The sequence below is a fragment of the Trachemys scripta genome, chromosome 4, assembly GCF_013100865.1.
Source record: "Trachemys scripta elegans isolate TJP31775 chromosome 4, CAS_Tse_1.0, whole genome shotgun sequence".
Lineage (NCBI taxonomy): Eukaryota > Metazoa > Chordata > Testudines > Emydidae > Trachemys > Trachemys scripta.
Window position 1 is genome coordinate 8,512,473 of NC_048301.1, and position 21,298 is coordinate 8,533,770.

The 21,298-nt window shown below is 47.4% G+C and overlaps 1 protein-coding gene across 1 annotated transcript in view; it reads right to left on the minus strand.

Annotated features, from left to right (window-relative positions):
• Positions 1-7,822: 7,822 nt before the first annotated feature.
• Positions 7,823-21,298, minus strand: part of TXNDC16 (thioredoxin domain containing 16) — a 78,716-nt gene continuing 65,240 nt past the window's right edge. Inside the window, exons 18-22 of the mRNA XM_034767592.1 lie at positions 16,499-16,583; positions 14,451-14,589; positions 13,847-14,007; positions 12,095-12,285; positions 7,823-8,826 (exon numbers count right to left, since the gene is read on the minus strand). Of these exons, the coding sequence (XP_034623483.1) occupies positions 8,534-8,826; positions 12,095-12,285; positions 13,847-14,007; positions 14,451-14,589; positions 16,499-16,583 (869 nt within the window). The 3' untranslated portion in view covers positions 7,823-8,533. The remainder of the gene's footprint in view (positions 8,827-12,094; positions 12,286-13,846; positions 14,008-14,450; positions 14,590-16,498; positions 16,584-21,298) is intronic.

Genomic DNA, 21,298 nt, shown 5'->3' on the forward strand with positions numbered 1-21,298 from the left:
TGGAGTAATGTTTCCCTTCCAAGCAAGGAGCTCTGCTCCACATGGTTACACTGCGACTCCCCTGTGGTTCAGAAAAGCTGGGCGGGGAGGAGGGGGACAGATTTGACTTCCTCGCCATCTCCCATTGGCATGAGATCTCTAAAGCCTCCAAGCAACGGTACCTGACAGTCTGTGAAGCGAGACAGAAATGCAAAGTGCCGTTGAGTCAGCCAGGCCAGCAATGGAGAGAGGTCTCCAGCTTATTGGGTGGAACGCAAATCTCACTTGTGTACAATGGTCTCCATTGTTTTAAAGTGGTTTTATCCAATGCAGGAGCTGGGATCTCAGCAGGAGGCCAATGCAGTCAAAGCAAAGCTCCGGTATCCTTTGTACAGTAATTGGGATGTGCTGATCTCACAATGGGTAGGCCTGGTGACAGGGCTGGGCTGGGCTAGGGAATAGAATGTAATACAGACTCAGCACACGGATTCCTCAGACCAATTTAAAGGGGAAAGTCAACAGAACCCAGGTACTGAAACTCCAGTTCATTTCAAGGTCCCACTCCCAGGCTCTCTGTTCTGGAAAGCAGTTATCATAGAATCACAGAATCGCAGGACTGGACAGGACCTCGAGAGGTCGTCTAGTCCTGTCCCCTGCGCTCCTCCAGGTCTATTATCTAGACCATCCCTGACAAGTGTTTGATTAACCTGTTCTTTAAAAACCTCCAATGATGGAAATTCCATAACCTCCCTATGCAATTTATTCCAGTGCTTAACCACCCTAACAATTAGGACATTTTTCGTAATGTCCAACCTAAACCGCACTTGCTGCAATTTAAGCCCATTGCTTCTTGTCCCATCTTCAGAGGTTAATGAGAACAATTTTTCTCCCTCCTCCTTGTAACAAACTTTTATGGACTTGAAAACTGTTATCACGTCCCCTCACAGTCTTCTCTTCTCCAGACTAAACAAATCCAGTATTTTCAATCTTCCTTCATAGGTCATGTTTTCTAGACCTTTAATCATTTTTGTTGCTCTTCTCTGGACTTTCTTCAATTTGTCCACATCTTTCCTGAAATGTGGCACCCAGAACTGGACACACTACTCCAGCTGAGGCCTAATCAGTGTGGAGTAGAGTGGAAGAATTCCTTCTCATGTCTTGCTTACAATATTCCTGCTAATACATCCCAGAATAATTCTTGCTTTTTTTGCAAGTGTTGACTCATATTTAGCTTGTGATCCACTGTGACCCCCAGATCCCTTCCCACAGTACTGCTTCCTAGGCTGTCATTTCCCATTTTGTATGTGTGCAACTGGTTGTTCCTTCCTAAATGGAGCACTTTGTATTTGTCCTTATTGAATTTCATTCTATTTACTTCAGACCATTTCTCCAGTTTGTCCAGATCATTTTGAATTTTAATCCTATCCTCCAAAGCACTTGCAACCCCTCCCAGCTTGGTATTGTCTGCAAACTTGATAAGTGTACTCTCTATGCCATTATCTAAATCACTGATGAAGACATTGAACAGAACCGGACCCAGAACTGATCCCTGCAGGACCCCTCTTGACATGCCCTCTCAGCATGACTGTGAACACTGATAACTACTCTCTGGGAACAGTTTTCCAACCAGTTGTGCACCCTCCTTGTAGTAATTCCATCTAGGTTGTATTTCCCTAGTTTGTTTATGAGAAGGTCATGCGAGACAGAATCAAAAGCCTTCCTAAAGTCAAGATATACCACATCTACCGCTTCCCCCCATCCACAAGTCTTGCTAGCCTGCCAAAGAAAGCTATCAGGTTGGCTTGACACGATTGGTTCTTGCGATGGAAGGTGCTCTCCCAGAGCAAATTGGGATCCGGGGGCAGTGCTAAAGCAAAACAGCAAGGGGCGTCTAAACTCAAAGGAGGACAAAAAATAGCCTATATTTCCTCCACTGAGGCTGAACCAGCCGGTCCAACTAATTGGAAATGTCCAGACCATTTACGAGAGAAAAGATGAAAATGCACATGTAGAGAAGGTGATCAATAGCACTCCAAGCTTCCCTGTGTCTTTCCATAGGGCAAAACCAGCCACCATATGCCAGAGTAAAGGAAGCCCGGGACTGCTGATGCTTTCCATGCCTTTGATATGCCTACCCCAACCAATTTCTCCTGGAAAGCTCTTTAAACATGGAGAGCACAATGTAAGTGCTAAGTATTATCACTCCTTCCTGGAACAAGTGCTTCTGCAACTGCTTCCCCCTGCCTGTCTCTGGAAAAGAAATCCCCACCAAATTGTACAAGCAAGCAGAGGCCTTTTCAAATGTCTAACAAATGGGCTCAAAACGGTGTTTGATCCCAGAGACTCAAACAGACCAATCACGTGCTGGAGGGACTTTGTTAGATAGCTTTGCCAAGTAAGTTGATTTTCATTTTATGAGGATCACATCATCCCTTTTGCATATTATGTATTTTATCCTCCGACTCTCACCTTCTTCTCAATTCAAATACACAAAGGAATGCTCCCAACTGGATGAAAGTTACCAGCTTTATTATGTCCCAGTAAACTGCACACCATCAAAAAAGAAAAAAGTGTTCAGTGAAAAGACCTGAAAAGTCAATATCACGTGTCTCAGGCACACATAACATCAAGTCACAATGCCCTACACATGCAATTCTCCAACACAACATCCTGGAAAATACAGATCTGCAGCTTAAACAGATGAAATTACACTTTAATATTCAATGTCTGAGAAGGAAACGGATAGAATTTATGCTCACTATAGTTGTGCTTCATTTAACTTAAATGCGTCAATACACACAGTCACACAAAGCCAATACACACAGCCTCATTCCATTCCCTTGACATGTACACTGACCTGAAAAGGACTTCTGTTTTGAAGCACGACATGGATTCATTCTGTATCTTAATGCTATCCCATTGCAATGTAAGCCCGGGAATAGCAGAACTTGAGTGAGCCGACGCTGGGTTTGTTAAAACTTGAGCACCTCCACTCATTTGTAACCCCCGTTAGGAATTGTTGAACCCTGGGTCCCAACTTAGGGCTCCTGCATCGACACTGCATTATGTGTGCCCAAGTCCAACCACCCGTATCCCAGAATTCCTAGCATCCTCCCCAAATGAGGGGCCGTGCTAGCCATAGGCACCGACTCCGTGGGTGCTCTGGGGCTGGAGCACCCACGGGGAAAAATTGGTGGGTGCTGAGCACCCACCGGCAGCTCCCTGCCCCAGCTCACCTCCGCCTCCGCTCTGCCTCTTCCCCTGGGCGCACCGTGTCCCCACTTTTTCCCCCGGCTCCCAGCGCTTGCACCGCGAAACAGCTGATTCGCACGGCAAGCGCTGGGAGGGAGGGAGGGAGGAGGAGGGGGAATGAGGCGTGCTCGGGGAAGAGGAGGGGCCGGGATCTGGGGAAGGGGTCCAATAGGGGCAGGGAGGGGGTGGAGTTGGGGCGGGGACTTTGGGGAAGGGGTTGGAATGGGGGCAGGGCAGGGGGGCACGAGCTCCCACCGGTGCCGGGGAAAGTTGGCGCCTATGGTTCTAGCCCTTTGTTCGTGGTGCAGCATGGGAAAACTTGACTGTCCACCAAACTTGACTGTCCAGAGAACAAAGAAAGTTGGCGTGTGGGATACTTTTGGCAGACTCCCAGAGCACGAGTCCAGTGGGACTATGTCTATGCTGCGAAGCAATACGGCTAGAACCCTGGGTCCCAGCTTGACTCAGGCTCAGACCCTGCATCCCTGGGGGGTCCTGGGACAGCGGGTCCGAGCCTTGGACTAGTGTGATTTGTGTTTAGACAGAAGGGGAGTTAGCCTTGACCCTGAGTCTGGACCCTGGGGTTACACTGCCGTGTAGACGAACCCTAAAGATTCAAGACCTCTTCCTTTTCCTGCAAACACAGTATCTTTTTTTTTCACTCAAAACCACCTGAATGGATTGGGTTTGTCGATGATTTTTTTCTCTTGCTGCTGTGTCCATCTGTTATCCTTCCCCGGGATTGCTTCAGACCCAAAGCAAATACATGAATGTAACCCAGAGCTCTTTTGTCAGCCGATGAAGAGAACTGTGAGCACCCTGATGATAACCAAACACTACAGCCGTATACATCAGACATCTGATGAGTTCTCTCCTGTATGCACGGATCCGTCTGGTCTTAAGTTTTCTGCTGGTGTCGGAAAATTCAGTAAAGCTTCTCAGGTAAAAATCCCAAACTAAATTGCATAATCTAACCTGTTTTAGGATGTGATACTGTGCTCCTCACTCAGGCAAAACTGCCACTGACTTCAATGGGACTACTCACGGCGCTGATCCTGCAAACCCTTCTGCACATGGTTAGCTTTACTCGGGTGAGTAGTCCCACTGCACGGCTACTCACCCGAGCAGTCAGTCCTAGATTTTAGAGCAACTGTGATCATTCAGACTGATCCCCTGCATAACACAGGCTTGGTTCAGTGATTCCTGAACCAAGCCAATAACTTCAGAACAAGACACCCAATCTCGATTTAACATTTAGCACAGGGACATTTCCTGGATCTGGCCCAAAATGAATAATGCCAGCCTAAGATCTTAGTATTTAGATTCAATTTGGTGTAGATAAAAGACAGCAACATACCTGTACTGGGTCATTTGCTGTCATGAAAACTTTTACCTGCTCCCACACAAAGGCTGCATTGCTATTAAATGTGCATTAGACAAGGAAGGGGATATTAATAGCCTTCATTCCCTTTGGCTCCGTTTAAAGATTTCTGGCATAGGCACCTTTATAATCCTTTGGGTTTTTTTTCTTCAAGAGCTGTGAACAGTGGATGGAATTTCCCTTACTGGTTGTGCCTATGAACCAAGAGTGAAGTTCATGACAGCAAAGAGCCTAAACTGGGCATAATTTAAAGCCTCCATAAGCCTGGGGGTCTTGAGCAGCATATAGGGCCTTGTTCGGGGGGCGGTGAAGGGTCCACTCCTGCTCCCACTACCGTCAACAGTAAAACTCACTTAGATTTCAACAGTGCCCAATGTGACAATTATTGGAGTGTAACTCTGTGTATGGTGGCTAATGCCAGCAAGCTCTCCCTGCTGCTAGCAGAGAACTCCACATGTGCTCATGACCAGCAACCAACCAACTCTCTGTATAACTTAATGTAAATTTATTCATCTGAATTTGGGTTATTGCAGATTATGTACTATATGTATCTTATGAGTTTTTAAACAAACTTTGCACCTGTGGATTATCTAAGCACTATACCCGGATGTACAGACACACTGTTCTCAACTCAATGTGTATTATATAATTTTAACATTAGCTTTAATAAAATTTTTATATCTGGCACATAAATACCTTGCAATGGTGGCTACAAAAGTCCCATGCGAATGCCTGGTCTCACTTTCTGGTGACATTGTAAACAAGAAGTGGGCAGCATTATCTCCCGTAAATGTAAACAAACTTGTTTGTCTTAGCGATTGGCTAAACAAGAAGTAGGACTGAGTGGACTTTTAGGCTCTGAAGTTTTACAGAGTTTTGTTTTTGAGTGCAGTTACGTAACAAAAAAAAAATCTACATTTGTAAGTTGCACATTCATGATAAAGAGATTGCATTATGGTATTGAACAAGATACACTGAAAAATACTATTTCTTTTGTTTGTCATTTTTATGGTGCAAATTTTTGTAATAAAAATAATAATATAAAGTGAGCACTGTACACTTTGTATTCTGTGTTGCAATAGAAATCAATATATTTGAAAATGTAGAAAAACATCCAAAAATATTCAAATACATTTCAATTGGTATTCTGTTGCTTAACAGTGCGATTAAAACTGCGATTAATCGCGATTAGTTTTTTTGAGTTAATCTCATGAATTAACTGCAATTAATCAATAGGCCGATGTTAGATTTATAATACAACCTTGGGGGAAAAAAAAGAAACTTCTGCTTTGAAGCCTGCCTTCAAAACTAGGTCAAGAAATGGTCCGTTCCAGTCAGGGCCCTTGAGAAAACCAAACGGCTCTAGGTCTATTTCTCTCTACCCAGGCATTTCAAATAACTCCCATCACTTGGGCACCTAGGCAGCATGCAAGTCTGGGAAAACCCAGCGTTTACAATGCTCTGAGCAACTGATTAGCATTTTTGTTTCTTTGTTAACACTATAAAGGAGACTGGGAAATTGAGTCCAGTGGTGTCAAGGGCTTGTTCCAAGGGCAGTTTGTTGAAATAAGCTGATGCCAGCTGATCCAGTGCACAAACATTCCCACGGCCTTCAACGGGTCTTGACCAGGCCTTAAACTTCTTCCCAAACCTACCAGGCGCCTGATCCTGCAGCCCGTGCTCACGAGTAGCCCCTGTGGATTAGGCCCCACCAATGAATATGTTACCATCAATGTTCCCGCTAATTTTTCCCACCCATGTGCAGAATTAATTTTGTTATGTGCACCAATATGGAGGTGATGTGCGGTGGGGGTGGGGCTGAGGGGTTTGGAGTTTGGGAGGGAGCTCAGGGCTGGGGCAGAGGGTTGGGGCACGGGGGGGAGGGCTCCAGCTGGAGGTGCAGGCTCTGGGGTGGGGCCAGGGATGTGGGGTTCGGGGTGCAGGCTGCCCCTGGGCTGCAGCGTGGAGAGAGGACTCCCCCCAGCCCTCTCTCCCCACAGCAGCACTTGGGCTGGAGGAGAGTTTTTCTCCCCCTCACCGCAGCCCCAGAGCTGGGAGGAAGAGGCGCCTCGCCCCATTGCCGCAGCCCCAGAGCTGGGAGGGAGAGACGTCTTGCCCCACAGCCGCAGCCCCGGAGCTGGGAGGGAGAGACGTCTCGCCGCACAGCCGCAGCCCCGGAGCTGGGAGGAAGAGACGTCTCGCCCCACAGCTGCAGCCCCGGAGTTGGGAGGAAGAGACGTCTCGCCCCACAGCCGCAGCCCTGGAGCTGGGAGGGAGAGACGCCTCGCCCCACAGCCGCAGCCCCGGAGCTGGGAAGGAGAGGTGCCTCTCTCCTCGCTGCAGCCCTGGGGGTCGGGGAATTGCCGCAGTCCTGCACACCCCAAGCTCTCCCATCACCAGTCCCCACCTCACCCCACTGCCATCTTCCAAGCCCATCTGTGGCCAGGTCCCTGAGTGCAGTGTGCACGCCTGCGCGGCTCTGCTAATTAAGTGTGCGGCCTCCCGCGCAGCCGTGCCCCTTAGAGGAAACACAGATCACCACCACCGCTGATTGTAAAAGGGAAGCAAGCGCCAAAGGGATGCTGCCTTTTTCCCGGGCAGTAAGTCTCCCAGTCTGGGAGAGGATGTGAAACAGATCTCCCGGCATCAGTAGCAACCTTTGCTCTCCAGCCTGGGTCACTGCAGACTCTTCCCTTTAAACCCTGATGCCTTTTGCACAGCTCTGAATGGCTGTCCTTCCGTGCTCTCCCGCCCTAGTCTGCTCAGGTCGCAGCCCCCTGACTAGTCATCACGGGAGGAACTGGTGACGGCTGCCGGCAATCAGCCAGCAGGGAGCCCGCCAGTTTTTACGTCCGGCCCCATCCCTGCTCAGAAACAGCAGGGTGATGGATTCAGCTGAGCAGAGCTAGCAGTCACACACAAACATGTCAGGGGAAAGTCAAGACCCGGGAAGTCCAGTGTGTTTGTCTTCCCCACTCGGCTCTCCTTTTCTCAGGCCAGCGCCACACGCAGCTTTTGTACCGATGTCACTATTTCCGGGAGGGGGGCGATTTTTCTACCGACATAGTTATAGCCGTACAGCTCCTAGGCCTGATCTACACTGGGGGGGAAGAGAGGGATCGATCTAAGTTATGCAACTTCAGCTACATGAATAACATAGCTGAAGTTGACGTACTTAGATCGACTTACCGTGGTGTCTTCACCACGGTGAGTCGACTGCTGCCGCTCCCCCGTCGACTCCGCCTGCGCCACTCGTGGCGCTGAAGTACTGGAGTCGACGGGAGAGCGCTCGGGGGTCGATTTATCACGTCTAGACTAGACCCGATAAATCGACCTTCGGTGGATCGATCACTTCCCGCCGATCCGGCGGGTAGTGTAGACATACCCCTAGTGTGGACACAGTTATACTGGTGTAAAGGTGCCTTATGCTGGCGTAATCACATTTATACCAGTATAACTCCACATACACTATGGCTTTAACTAGACTGGGATAGTTCGGTGTGTGGACAGAGCCCTCAGCAATAGGAATTAGCTTGTTCACACATCCTGATCAGCTTGCAAAATGCAGAACGCTAGGCTATTTCCCTTCCTGATTTACCATGAAACGCAATACAATAGGTGAGATTTAAGTGGTGACCTGATGGATGCTCCCGCAGCAGCCAGGAACATTCTCAGAGCCTGGCTGCGGTAACACAGATCATAGCGCTAGACAAAATGACCTGCGCTTGATCGGCTTGGAAATTGGGCTTTAAACCGTAATCCGGCTGCGGCCTTCACTTCATGACCAGTTTCACACAACCACATCCCTTTTGGTTTTAAAGAATCGCTATGACCATTTTAAAGATCGGATCGGCATGGGTGAAACATCCTGGCCACCCTTCTAACGGCCTTCGTTAGCACCCGTAGGCTGATCATTGGCCATCATAGCTCCGTGTGTCGCTTGGGCGGCTTCTCTCTTCCTACGAGCCTTGGGACCGTGCCACGCAAGTCTCTCCCTGGCGACTGGCCTTTCTCTGCTTCCAGCCCCGGTTCTTCCACTTGCTCCTCTCGGACCGTCGACTTCTCTTCAGAGACCTCTTCTGCCTGCTGCAGGTCCTCGGTACCACCACGACTATAAACTGTGTGCACTGTGAATTCAGGCAGGGTGGCCTCCATCATGCGTAAGAAATTGTAAGCAGGAAGAGGAGGCTTCCAGGCTTCATCAGACAAAGTAGCTGAGAAGAGACACAATCAGAAGTTAATGACCGAGGGTTGGGACACAACGGATGGCAGGTAGGCCCAGATCTTGCACTGAGAACTGCACGACCCTATAGACCCCTCACTGTGTGATTCTCAGTGCAGGCCAGGGCCTAGCATTTCTCTCTTTAGCATAACAGTTTGGCCAGAGCAGTTTCAGTCAGTAATGGAAATCACAATTTCACTACAGTTTCCATTAGCTACTCGGGACACTGGTTTTTCTCATGGCTGGAAAGAATTTGTATTTTTGAAATTGGATTTCTTCTTTAAACAGCGCCTTCAAATTGAGGACAATAATACAGTCATTTAATAAACACAATATGCAGTCCTGGCCCTTTTAAATTCCTCCTGTAGTAGAGGAGATCTCTTGCCCTCCAAGGTGAAGTCCAGTGCGTAAGACTGTGAGCGCCTATAAAAAGTTCCCAAAGGGCTAGAGGAGTTTTAAAGGGACAGGACTCTAAATACCATATTCTTGTTTTGCACACGAGAAACTGGTGTTTTTTCAAAACATCTCCATTTCCCCCAAAAGTTGTGTTTTTTTTTTTTTTTAATTTCAAGCTTTGCATCACATTTATCCCCGTCCTTCAAATCATTTTGTCCCTAGAAAGATTTAATGCAAACCAACAGGCTTTGGTTATCATGTGTTATGTGTATTGTGTTTAATGTGTATTATGTATTGTGCATTATGTTCTTATGTGTGCAAATAAAGCTCTTTGCTTCAAAGTTATTTTTGCTCTTCTAGAATTGCTGCACAAGGGAACCACGCTGAGCTTATTTGACTAGAGCCAAACTGGACCCACCCACCATGAAAGTTGCTTTGTAAATCTACACCTTCAGCATTAAGAATGTTGAAAAAGGTGGACAGTGGATGTCTTGTCTATTGTTTTGACTATAGAAGAGAGGACTAGTATTAAGACAAATCTTCTGTTCTAAGTACAAAGGAAATCTCCTTCTGGTGCACGAGTATGTCACAGCTGAACAGGGAGGAGGTGGAAATCACATCTGCCATATGAAGCAGCTGGGACACCTCTAACAATAATATTTTAAAAAAAGCTTTCACTGGGGACTTAACCATGTGCTTAAACGCTCTGTTGAACTGGGGCCTGAATTAAGAAACAATTGAGTGTGTATGGCTGAATGAGGTTTCTACAAAAGGCAAATGCCCTAACAGAAATATAGTATGCAAGGCATAAACATATGCACAGAAGGTGAAATTGGGACTTAAAGGCTGAAAAGGGCTTATGTGGGACATCACCGGGACACTGTCCTTACTCTGCCCACGGGTGAATTCGACACGAAGGCCCCAGTCCTGCCATGAGCTGGATGTGAAATGAATGACAAATGAAACGCGATAGAGAAAAGATCCCTTCAGTATCAGGTGAGCAGATTCAGATTGTTTGCACGGAGCTGGGGAAACACAAAAGATTGAATGATATTGGTGTCATTTAGGGCCTAACAAGATTGGGAGATTGGACAGAAAGGCGAGAAATTGAGCTTTACTCTGCTGACAACAGGAGGTAGGAGATCGTTATCTTGCCCAAGAAAACTACTGAAAGGAAGTGAGGTGAATCTGTTTCCATTAGATAAGACAGGTTCTTAAGTATGTTTTCAATGGTAAGTCTATAGTTTGTGGGATTAAAGCATGAGATAAATTAGTCTTCAGACTCTTTCTAAACAAAAATTCGATGCAGTTGTTGAGGGCCTTTTATTACCACAAAAGCTTCACCTATTACCACAGTGTGGAGCTTTGTCTCCCTCTAGTTGCTGGACCACGTAACAGGTTTATGAGTATGCCGCTGCCTCACGGTGCACACATCAATTCTTAGCTCAGGAAGTAGAAGCCCTGTCCTGAGTTCAATCTCCACCAACAACCAGTCTATTACCAGGAAGCAGTAGCAGACTCATAAACCTAATATGTGGCCCTGCCACTAGAGGAGGACAAATCGGCAAACCGTCTCCAGAGGTTTAGCACTTCTCAAAATGTCTCAAATTCTGAACTATTGCGACGGAAGAAAGGGACGTGTATTTCAACAAGAACTTTGGCAGAAAGTGTGTCCCCTTGTCCAAGCTGCTGTGTGTGAGTCGCACTGACATTGCCAACTTCTGCTGGGTTTGGATAAGTTGGCTTTAAACAAGCACTCTAGAATCCAGTCAAACCAGCTTATCCAAATTTTAGTTTGGAAAGAGTCGAACGGGAAGGGAGCTAGATGTTAGCACGGAGGTTCCATCTCCTGTTTGCCTGTGCCATCCCCGCTATCAATCAGCCCCATCACTACACCTATCGCCATAGGATCCAGGTGCTATCCTGAGCTCAACAGTAGTATAAAGAATATCGCCGTTGGTTCTGTAGACACTGACTGGAAATGGTTTGGAAATTAGGATCTCTAAGGAATTATTCCAGTGGAGAAAAAGACTCCACTTACCAGAAACTACCCAGAGTACATGGGCATGTAGAGATGTCTTTAGCTGTGGAGGGAAAGAGATTTGGGGACAACACATGGTAGATACGACGTTAAAAAGGGATGTCCACAATCTTGTTATTGGCCACTAGGAAGCTAACCCAAAACCCACTGGAGTCTTTCCATTGACTTCAATGGGGTTTGGATCAGGCCCTAGGTTATCTCCTCAGAAAACACCTGGTTTTGCCCCAGTGTCATTAACAATCCACCAGGTTTGTATTTCACATTGCTCCAAAGTTGAGTGTTAGTTTAGTGATTGTGAGTCTGAAATTGTTGTAGGGACGACTTATGATAAGCGTTTTGGCTTTTTCCGCCTCAGTTCCTGAGTCACACAAGCCACTGCACAGTTACCAATAACGACAATACTCCATCTTCAAAGAATTTACAGTACGAGGCACCAGATCCCTTTCCACTGATACTGCACTTTGCCAGTAAATGCACGGGAAGGCTGCACGCCTAGCACTGAAAGTTCCTAGTATGAGAGCTGGGGCAGACGCAGGAGACTTTTCATTAGCAATCAGCATTGAGAAAGCCCAGTTCTCAGTAACAGGCGTCAAATACAGTTGTGTGGATTACTGCAGAAAACTGATGGCAGTTCAGAACAATCCCCGCCCAGCTGTCCCGCAAAGCACAGCACCTCAGACTGCAGAATCCGAGCAGTCTTTTCTGGCTGGACTATTTGTGCTTTGGCTCAAGCACAGAATAACTGAACTTTCCCATCATTAAATAACCATGACAGACAATTGAGCGCAGTGCCTAGAAACATCCGACAAGCCTTCATACTTACTGCTGGGAATCTCGAGCCCGGCTTTTAATTTCTCGAGCCAAGACAAGACGTTCGTTTCGGTGACAGATTGGTCTGAAGGAAATGCAAATACTTGACCGCCGGAATGAAGGTTCACCCAGGCAAGAAGAGGCAGAGGAGGTGGAATGCTGAAATATGCCTTCAGGACTCCTCGGCCTACAGGAGTGTTTTTCCTGTAGAACAGATCCGATTGAACTTGGTCACTAACACTTAAGCCATGAGATAGGAATAGGATGTCCCGATTTGATAGGAACAATCCCGCTATTCGGGGCTTTTTCTTATATAGGTGCCTATGACCCCTCACCCCCTGTCCTGATTGTTCACACTTTCTATCTGGTCACCCTAGACAGGAATGAGCAGCAAAGGGTAGATCCTGCGAGGTGCTGAGTGCTCTGCCCTGACCCAGCAAAGCACTTAAGCCTGTGCTTAACTTCAAGCATGTGGCCAGTTGCACTGAGGTCCCTGAGATTACTCATGTGCTTCATGGTAAATGTGCTTCAGCTTGATCAGGCCTAATGTGTCTGTGTGAGAGGGATCATTTAAGGCGGAGAACGTGTGGCCCACTGTTTAGAGGCGGGGCGGGAAGGGAAGGAGTGACTTCACTCCTGTAAGATGATAAGCATGAGTCTTATGAACCACATAAGTCCTACTACGAGTGCTGCCTAGGAGCTGGGTTTCTGCACAGCAGTGAATTTCACCCTAGAAGAGGATGCATTTTACTAGCTATAAAGCAAACAGGCATCTCCTTCCCGGTCTAGCCATTTAAACGACACAACCTTTTCCTCTTTGAAACGACACTTCTTCCTTCCAAAAAGGTGATTTTTATTTTTAAATAAAGAGCAGTGGAGGATCGGGGGCAGGGAGAATTTGAGAAGGCCAAAAATTCAAGGGGCGCTTATATACTGCACATTGCTGGCAATCCAGCAGGTTGTTTGCCCTTTAAAAAAAAAAAAAGTGCATTCCCCATCCACTAAATTACTCCCCACCCGCAATACAGTTCTCAGTGCACAGAGCACTTTCTGATTCATTGATTTTGGCGCCTCAGGGAAGAGAAAAACATTCAGAGATGGAACAATTAAAAATACATGTCGGGGAGGGGCTAAAAATCTTCCCTCTTGCAACTTTGCATTTCTTGGCTGTTATCTTTGCTCTGTTTCATAATTTGGTTGATGGTGGGGGCGGGGACGGTCCCTTCTTTTGCTTTAATTCTTTCGCTCCTTCTTTTGAAAACTTTCCTTTCTCTCCCATACCCAGCCCTTCATTGCATTGTTCATGAGTATTTTCACGTTAGTTACTCAGAAAGTAAAATCTATCAAATGAACTCCTTCAGCAAGAATTCATTTACCCTGTTCTCCTATGGGTGAAAAATAAACTCCAGGGCAGCATCAGTTATAAGAACAAGGATAGGATTCAATTGATAGTTTAGTACTTTTCCTTGAACACTGGTAGTTATCATTCAACTCTGACTGCACTTGGCTCTTTGGGCCACTCTCTGTTTCGCTGTTGTCTATGCCTACATTATTAAAGACTTTAATCACTACTAAATAACTCAGTGTCAGCATAGGAATATGGACATAGGACTGCAATGGACCTCCTGCTTCTGCAGGCATCCTTGCCATGATCCCCACACTGAATAACGGGTTAAAAAACTAGCTCGATGGTGTTTTCATTAACTGCAGAACCAGGCTGTGAGCTAGGTCCTGGAAAGAAGCAAACATGTTTTTTCATGCTCACAGGTTCATCCAGCAAGCGAGAAACGCCTCGTGGCCCTTTCCATTCGCCAAACTCAACATTTCCAGTCTCACTCTTCGATTTAGGCCTCCATCATTGAACAAAATGAGTAAGGGTTTTTCCAGGCTCAAGTAGTCGGGGAGATTTTCCACTGTGATTTCTGGCTGCAAGAGAACAAAGTGAGATGGGTTTTAGAGTGAAAGGATCAAGGCCAGAAGAACGCAGGGGTTAATTTTACGTAGTGGTGCCATTTATACATTGGGTGGAAGCTGCTCAGATTATGGACATGTTTAAAACACCTGGAAATGCAGACACATGAATCCAGCGGGCTTAACAAGGCATGTGGGTGTGAAATTCACCCCTCTCCAGTGGAACAGTGCAAGGCCTCGGCACCACTTAGATATAACCCCACCCTCCCAGCACTCATAGACTCTAGGACTGGAAGGGACCTCGAGAGGTCATTGAGTCCAGTCCCCTGCCCTCATGGCAGGAAACTTGTTTAAACACATCTCTGAACACGTCGCGGATGGTCATGCGGGATCTCATGAACTCCCCGTGTAACTGAGAAAGTGCATTTATTTTTACCGTAAGCAGCAATTATACTTACAAATGTTTCCAGTAATTGGGACCTGATGGTCTGAACTATGTCCGGGACACTCTGTTTTGATAGCGGGACGCTATCTATTCTGTGATCTTCACGCCTCGCTAGGAGCAGCGCTGGAAGAGGCACGGCATATTTACGGGCCCTACAGGAAAATGGCTTATTACAACCATGGAATGCCACATCTTACGCACGCAAACGCTGCTGCAACGCATTGTGTATGTCCTGAGGGACTGGATCAAGTGCACAGTAGGGAAATGCTGGGGAGGGAGAGAGACTTGACGTCATCAGGGTCTCAGTCCTGTAAGATCCCGAGCACTCTAGGATCCAGCAAGGCATTTGAATGCTAAGCTGGACTCAGAGACTTTAAAGTTAGAAGGGACCACTGTGATTCTCAGTCTGGCCCTGCCTCCAGTGGGTTCCTTCTAGGCTTCAAGCCAGGCATGTGCTTACGTGCTCTGCTGGACTGAGCACGGAGAACCCGATTGGCAGAGGTACTTAGGCACCAAAAGATGCAGCTAGGTCTCAAAGCTGCAAACACCGATGTCAATTGGAGTCTGGTGCCTCGGTGCTTTTGAGAATCCTACTCGGTGTCGATCTGCTTCTTCAGACAACCAAATCCCCTTAAAAATCTGGCCCCGGCTGTTTGGCCCCTCGCCGGAGTGAGCTCGAAGGCCCTGATTGGCTTTAATGGTGAGCATGCGATGAAGCGGTCGACTGCATGGGGGTCTATGTTCACCAGCCCCAATGGGAAAACTGCCGACTACCAGCACAGAGGAACCACCTAGCGCCTTGTGGCTGAACACTGAAATGGCCAGCAGCCACTCGCTGCAATACAGCAGAGTCAACAAGGATTTGGGCAAAGTTTTCCGGTGGCTTTAAAACTCTAGAAAAGGGCTTCCCTTCTCTTGGTTCCCAGCCACATGGATTTATAGCACGGGTACAAAAGAAACTCGTGGGACCCAGGGTATAAATGGAGATTGATGCCCTTTTGAAGGCTGAAGGAATGGGGTCTGGAGAGACAGCCATGGACTTCAATGGGATTTGGATCAGGCCCACTCTGCACAGGAAGCCGGGGAGAAATAATCAGCTAAAAGTAACCTACAAAGGGGAAAAAACGGAGCGGGAGACTTTTTCTTTTGCTTCTTTCTGATGGATGAAGAGGGATGAACATTTTCTCCACACTCCCACACTACTCTGAAAAAGGGGAGGTTCTGCCTTTTTTTTTCTTTTTTACGTTAGCAGTTTGGTCTTGCCTGCCCCAGACGATTCTGGGGGTAGAGAACTAGCAAGGTTGTGAGATGACAAGGAAGCGAAAACTTAGCAACTGAGACTGGCAGGGACGGCTCCAGGCACCAGCACAGCAAGCGCGTGCCTGGGGCGGCAAGCTGCGGGGGGCGGCCTGCCAGTCGCTGTGAGAGCAGCAGTCAGGCAGCCTTCGGCGGCACGCCTGCGGGAGGTCCCACGGCTTCGGCAGCAATTCGGCGGCGAGTACGCCAAAGACGCGGGACTGGCAGATCACCCGCAGGCGTGCTGCCGAAGGCAGCCTGCCTGCCGTGCTTGAGACGGCAAAAAACAGAGAGCCGCCCCTGGAGACCAGGGAAAAGATTCCTTCAAACAGAGACATAAAGTGACTTTTCCAGGATTACCCAGGAGATCAGTGGCAGAGCCAGAAGAGAATCCAGTTCTCCTGCATTCCAGCCCAGTGTCCTCTCATAATTGGCTATCATAAGAACACAAGAACAGCCACACTGGGTCAGACCAAAGGTCCATCTAGCCCAGTATCCTGTCTTCCGTCAGTGGCCAGTGCCAGGTGCCCCAGAGGGAATGAACAGAACAGGGAATCATCAAGTGATTCATGCCCAGTCGCCCATCTCTGTTTACAGACCAGTGCTGGCCTTATGGCCCTCTCTACTCTATGGCTTGTACGTGTATTTGAACAGTTACGGTAATGCCCGGACAGCTGGAACGTTGTCCTTAAAAACAATGGAATTCACTGAAGTGCAGATCAGTTCATATTCTTACCAAAAAAGGAAAAAAACCCAAACACTTACAGAACCAACGCATCATCTTCAGCATACAGTCCTGTTGTTACATATCCCCTGAGCATGTTTCCTGCTTCGACGAAAGCTTCCCTTGCTGTAAAAATACATAAATAAGTAAATAACCATCCCAAAGAAAAGTGCATTTTTTCCTTTAGCCACTCTGAGAGGGCAGTTGAGCGCGGGAACAGGTTTCCAAGGGAGGTAGTGGAATCCCCGTCTTTGGTGGTTGTTAAGAACAGGTTGGACAAACACCTGCCAGGGACGGTCTAGGTTTACTTGGTGCTGTCTCTGATCGCTTGAGTTCCCTTCCAGCCCTGCATTTCTACGATCATACCCTGTTGGCAGCAATAGCAAAGTCTGGGGCAGGGCCTGTCTTTTTGTTCTGTGTTTGTACAGTGCCTAGCACCATGAGGTCCTGCTCGATGACTGTGACTCCTAGGCACTCTGATAATGCAAACAATTGCCAACACTATGTAGTATCTACATCCTCATGGAAGGCCAATACAAGCACATTGTCTTACTGATTTTACATTTACACCCCTTCAAATCCAGCAAACTAATTCCTTCCAACTTGGCTTGACTTTTAAATCTTGGCGAGACCCTTCTGAATTAATTAATTAATTAATTAATATTTATGTATAGCTCCAAAGAGCCCCAGTCGTGGACCAAGACTGCACTGTGCTAGGTGCTGTACAAACACTGATCAGAAAGAGGGTCCCTGCCCCAAAACACTTACAATCTCAGGCCCCGGTTACCGTCTAATCAAAAGAGGGCAGTGTTGCAATTTCTATCTTGACACTGCCCTAAACTGTAGCTGCTGCAAAGATGTTCTAGGCCATTAACGCAGAACTCCAGAGGCCTCAGTTCAGGGCGGTGTGGGTTCAGAAAACTGCTTATCTAATTAGAACATGTAAGTTACACTGGGGGGTGAATCTCCTAAACGACAGATCTGGTAGCTACAGAACAAAGTTCTTAAGGCTCTATTGCTCAACCCAGCACAGTCTGGCATCTCTGCAGACTGAGTAGCTCCCATTTTTCTATCTCCCCCACACACACCCTTAAAAAACCCTCCAAACATGACAGCTAAATGCAAAAATCCAGCATTCTTTCTTGATTAAAAGAGAGAATTCCTACACTCGGGAGAAGCCAGGAATTTCCAAAACTTAAGACTGCAACTTTAACCCAGCCAAGTCACACAGATGTACCTTTTTATAATCCTTGTTAAATTTTAAGACTCAAAATATTCGTTTTTGGTTTTAATATATACCACAAAAGCAGCATAGCCACACCTAGGCATTCAAAAACCATGAGTCAGGCCCTGATAAACCATGAGATTGGGTTAATAATAATACATGTGGGGTTCTCTTTCTTTGCCTTCTGTTTATGAGCTTTTAGGGAACACTCAGGTCACATTTTCATGCTCTCCTCTTCAATCACAAGGGCTTGAAATGCTCTTATTTTTCTTTAAAGGAAAGCTGAGATGCTCACATAAATCACATGACTCCAGGAGCTGGGGCTTAAAGTAAAGCCACCAGATATCACAAGCCTCATGATAAAATTGTGAGACCTGGCCGTACTGTAATATAGATAGCATGCACAACACGGATGAATGAAAGTGATAGGTGCTACCTTAGTTTTTGGAATTTCCTCATCTTTGGCTGCTTAATCAAACCACTTTAACAAAGCACCAGTGGTAGGGCAAAACCAAAATAAGCCCCCAAAGGAACAGCTGCTTAAAAAGGGGAGGGCAAAAAAGATCAGCAGCAAATGGAGCTGAACTGACTCTCCCATTTTTTTTTTTTTTTGTCAGATAATATAAACAAAATACAGGGACTAGGTGGGTGAGGTGATATCCTTCAGCCACCGTGTCTCTCAAATATCCTGGGACCAGCACGGCTACCACAACAATGCATAAACCAATACAGAGGATGGATCTACACTGTCCTCAGTGGTAGCAGAGGACAGAACAAGGCGTAATGGTCTCAAGTTGCAGTGGGGGAGGTTTAGGTTGGATATTAGGAAACACTTTTTCACTAGGAGGGTGGTGAAGCACTGGAATGGGTTACCTAGGGAGGTGGTGGAATCTCCTTCCTTAGAGGTTTTTAAGGTCAGGCTTGACAAAGCCCTGGCTGGGATGATTTAGTTGGGGTTGGTCCTGCTTTGAGCAGGGGGTTGGACTAGATGATCTCCTGAGGTCTCTTCCAACCCTGATCTTCTATGATTCTATGATTCTAAGATTTACTAGGAAGTGTCCAGGCGGACACAAGACATATAGACTCCAATTCAGGAAAGTACCTAGGCAGGTGCTTAAATCTAACCCTATTCAGGACAGCATTTAAGCAGGTGGTTGGGACTTGAGCACGTGTTTAAGTGCTGCCCTACATAGGCAGGGACAATGAGGATGCTTTCTTGAGTTGAGACTGTGCTCAGCTGAACCAGATTTTGATGAATTCCTCAGGTTGCTTGTGGCCTGGATCGTCCCCCTCTTTCGTGCGCCTCTGTTGAGCCTCAACCTTTTGGGGGCTGTCTGAGGCAGAGCCAGAGCTGCCTGCCTGTTCCACTGCTGGAGTTCCCTTTTGAAGTGATCACTGTGGCAGCCTTTGAGTTTTCCGTAGGAACCAGAACCCCTGAAAGTAACGTGGCTCCTCCACAAGATAACGAACCCTACCAAAAAGAAGTGTTGTCTAGAGTCATCATCAAACGTTAAACTGGGTTCCGCTTTAATTCCCCCAGAATCTGATCAGCTCTTCACACCTACGGCCCTCGATAGAGCTTTGACACTTGCCTAGAATAAAAGTCCGTTGGAACAACAGGGAGAGTAACTGCCAAGGGAGAGAGCTCTGCGTCCTACACAAAGTTTCACTGGAAAAAGAAACCTTGGGCATGATCCAGTAGTGAAAGTTCCCAAATATCAGCCATATCTTATGAAATCATCCTCTATCCAGCAGTAACTCTTGAGCACAGTATGTCTAGCCTCTTGCGGAGGGCTGCAGTGACCTCTAGACATCAGTCAGCTGCTTATAAATTCAAAATACTGTCGTGACTCTTCACTACAGCAATGGAAAAGTTCCACGAACAACCCCTGTAGGTTTTACATGTGCTGTATTTTTAAAGTCTCCTGAAAGATCATAATCGGGAGATGAATGTATTGTAAGAGAGACGTGGCATAATAAACTGCAGTGGCACAAATTATGCCCCGTAGCAGATAGGTGTTTGTTACTCACTGTTGGCTCAAATATCAAACATAGTTTAAAACATTATCCTGAGAACCAAAGAATAGTTGTAGCTGTAACAAGTGTTTTGTTCTATACCCACCTTCGTGACTCTGCGCCAATCGGGACGCGTGCCAGGCTCCTTTTTCAAACCTGTGCAACGCTCAGATTTTGTTTGTAACCCTCCTTACTGGTTTTGCGAATCATGAGGTTTCAGCTTAAACAAACATTTCACCACTGCCCAGCCAACACCTACTCTGCGATCACACAGTGCAGTTAAAACACGGCATCAGACGCATCAGTGATTTCCAAGGCAACCGGTGATATTGACAGGTAGCAGAGGACAGAACAAGGAGTAATGGTCTCAAATTGCAGTGGGGGAGGTTTAGGTTGGATATTAGGAAAAACTTTTTCACTAGGAGGGTGGTGAAGCACTGGAATGGGTTACCTAGGGAGGTGGTGGAATCTCCATCCTTAGAGGTTTTTAAGGTCAGGCTTGACAAAGCCCTGGCTGGGATGATTTAGTTGGGGTTGGTCCTGCTTTGAGCAGGGGGTTGGACTAGATACCTCCTGAGGTCTCTTCCAACCCAGATCTTCTATGATTCTATATCCAAAGCAACAAAGAGATAACCCCATATTATTTGTATTACGGTAACACCTACAGGCTCCAACCAAGAGCAGGGCTGCATGGTTGCAACTACAATTCATAGGACCTCACCCAGAAATCTCCTCTATGCCTATGGCTGCAGCCCAGAATCAATGGGGCAGGAACCATCATTGTGTTCTGCGTTTGGTCTGTGCCCTAGTGCAATGGGGTCGTGGCCTAGGTCTGGGGCTCCTGGGCACTCCCAAAATACCAATTGTAGCGGGGTGGACACCCGCTCCTGCCTGGAAGGGCTTGAAAGCGGCCCTGCAGAGGGCTGCAGCTCTAAAAACTGGGCTGATTGGGGAAGCGGCTGCAGCTGGGCCACGCCCCAATCAGGGCCCAGCTGGCCCTATAAAGGCTGGGAGCCAGGCGCAAGGACGCAGTCTCTCTCTGCATTCAGAGAGAGAAGGGCCTGGCTGCAGGGAGCTAGAGACAGGGTACCTGGGTGGAGCAGGGCTGGGGACAGGCTGAAGAGCTGGGGAGCTCCAGCCTGGAAAGCCCCAGGCTGTGGCCTACCATTGGGCTAATAGGTACTGGGGGTTGCCGAGGGTAGGCCAAGGCAGCAGGTCCAAACCCTCCTTGCAAGTAATGAGTGGCCTATACTGCAGTCTGCCCCAGGGTGTGGGGCTAGACGATGACCGGCAGTAGCCTTATACTGAGGCGAGGTGGGAATAGTGGGTGGGGGTTCCCCAGGGAGGGGAGACCCTAAGACTGAGGGGTTACTGTCAGGGGGCAGCACCCCAGGAACAAGGGCACTGGGGTCCTGGAAGGGACACGTGGCCACAGGTAAGGCGGATCACCGGCCTGCAGAGGGGGTTCTGGATGCTGGAAGAGCTAATTCCTGGAAGTAACCAGCAGGAGGCGCCGCAGGGGTGAGTCCGCTCCTCTACACGAATAAATAATAATAATAGTGGTAATAGAATGACGGTAGCACCTGGCCGCCTGAACTGA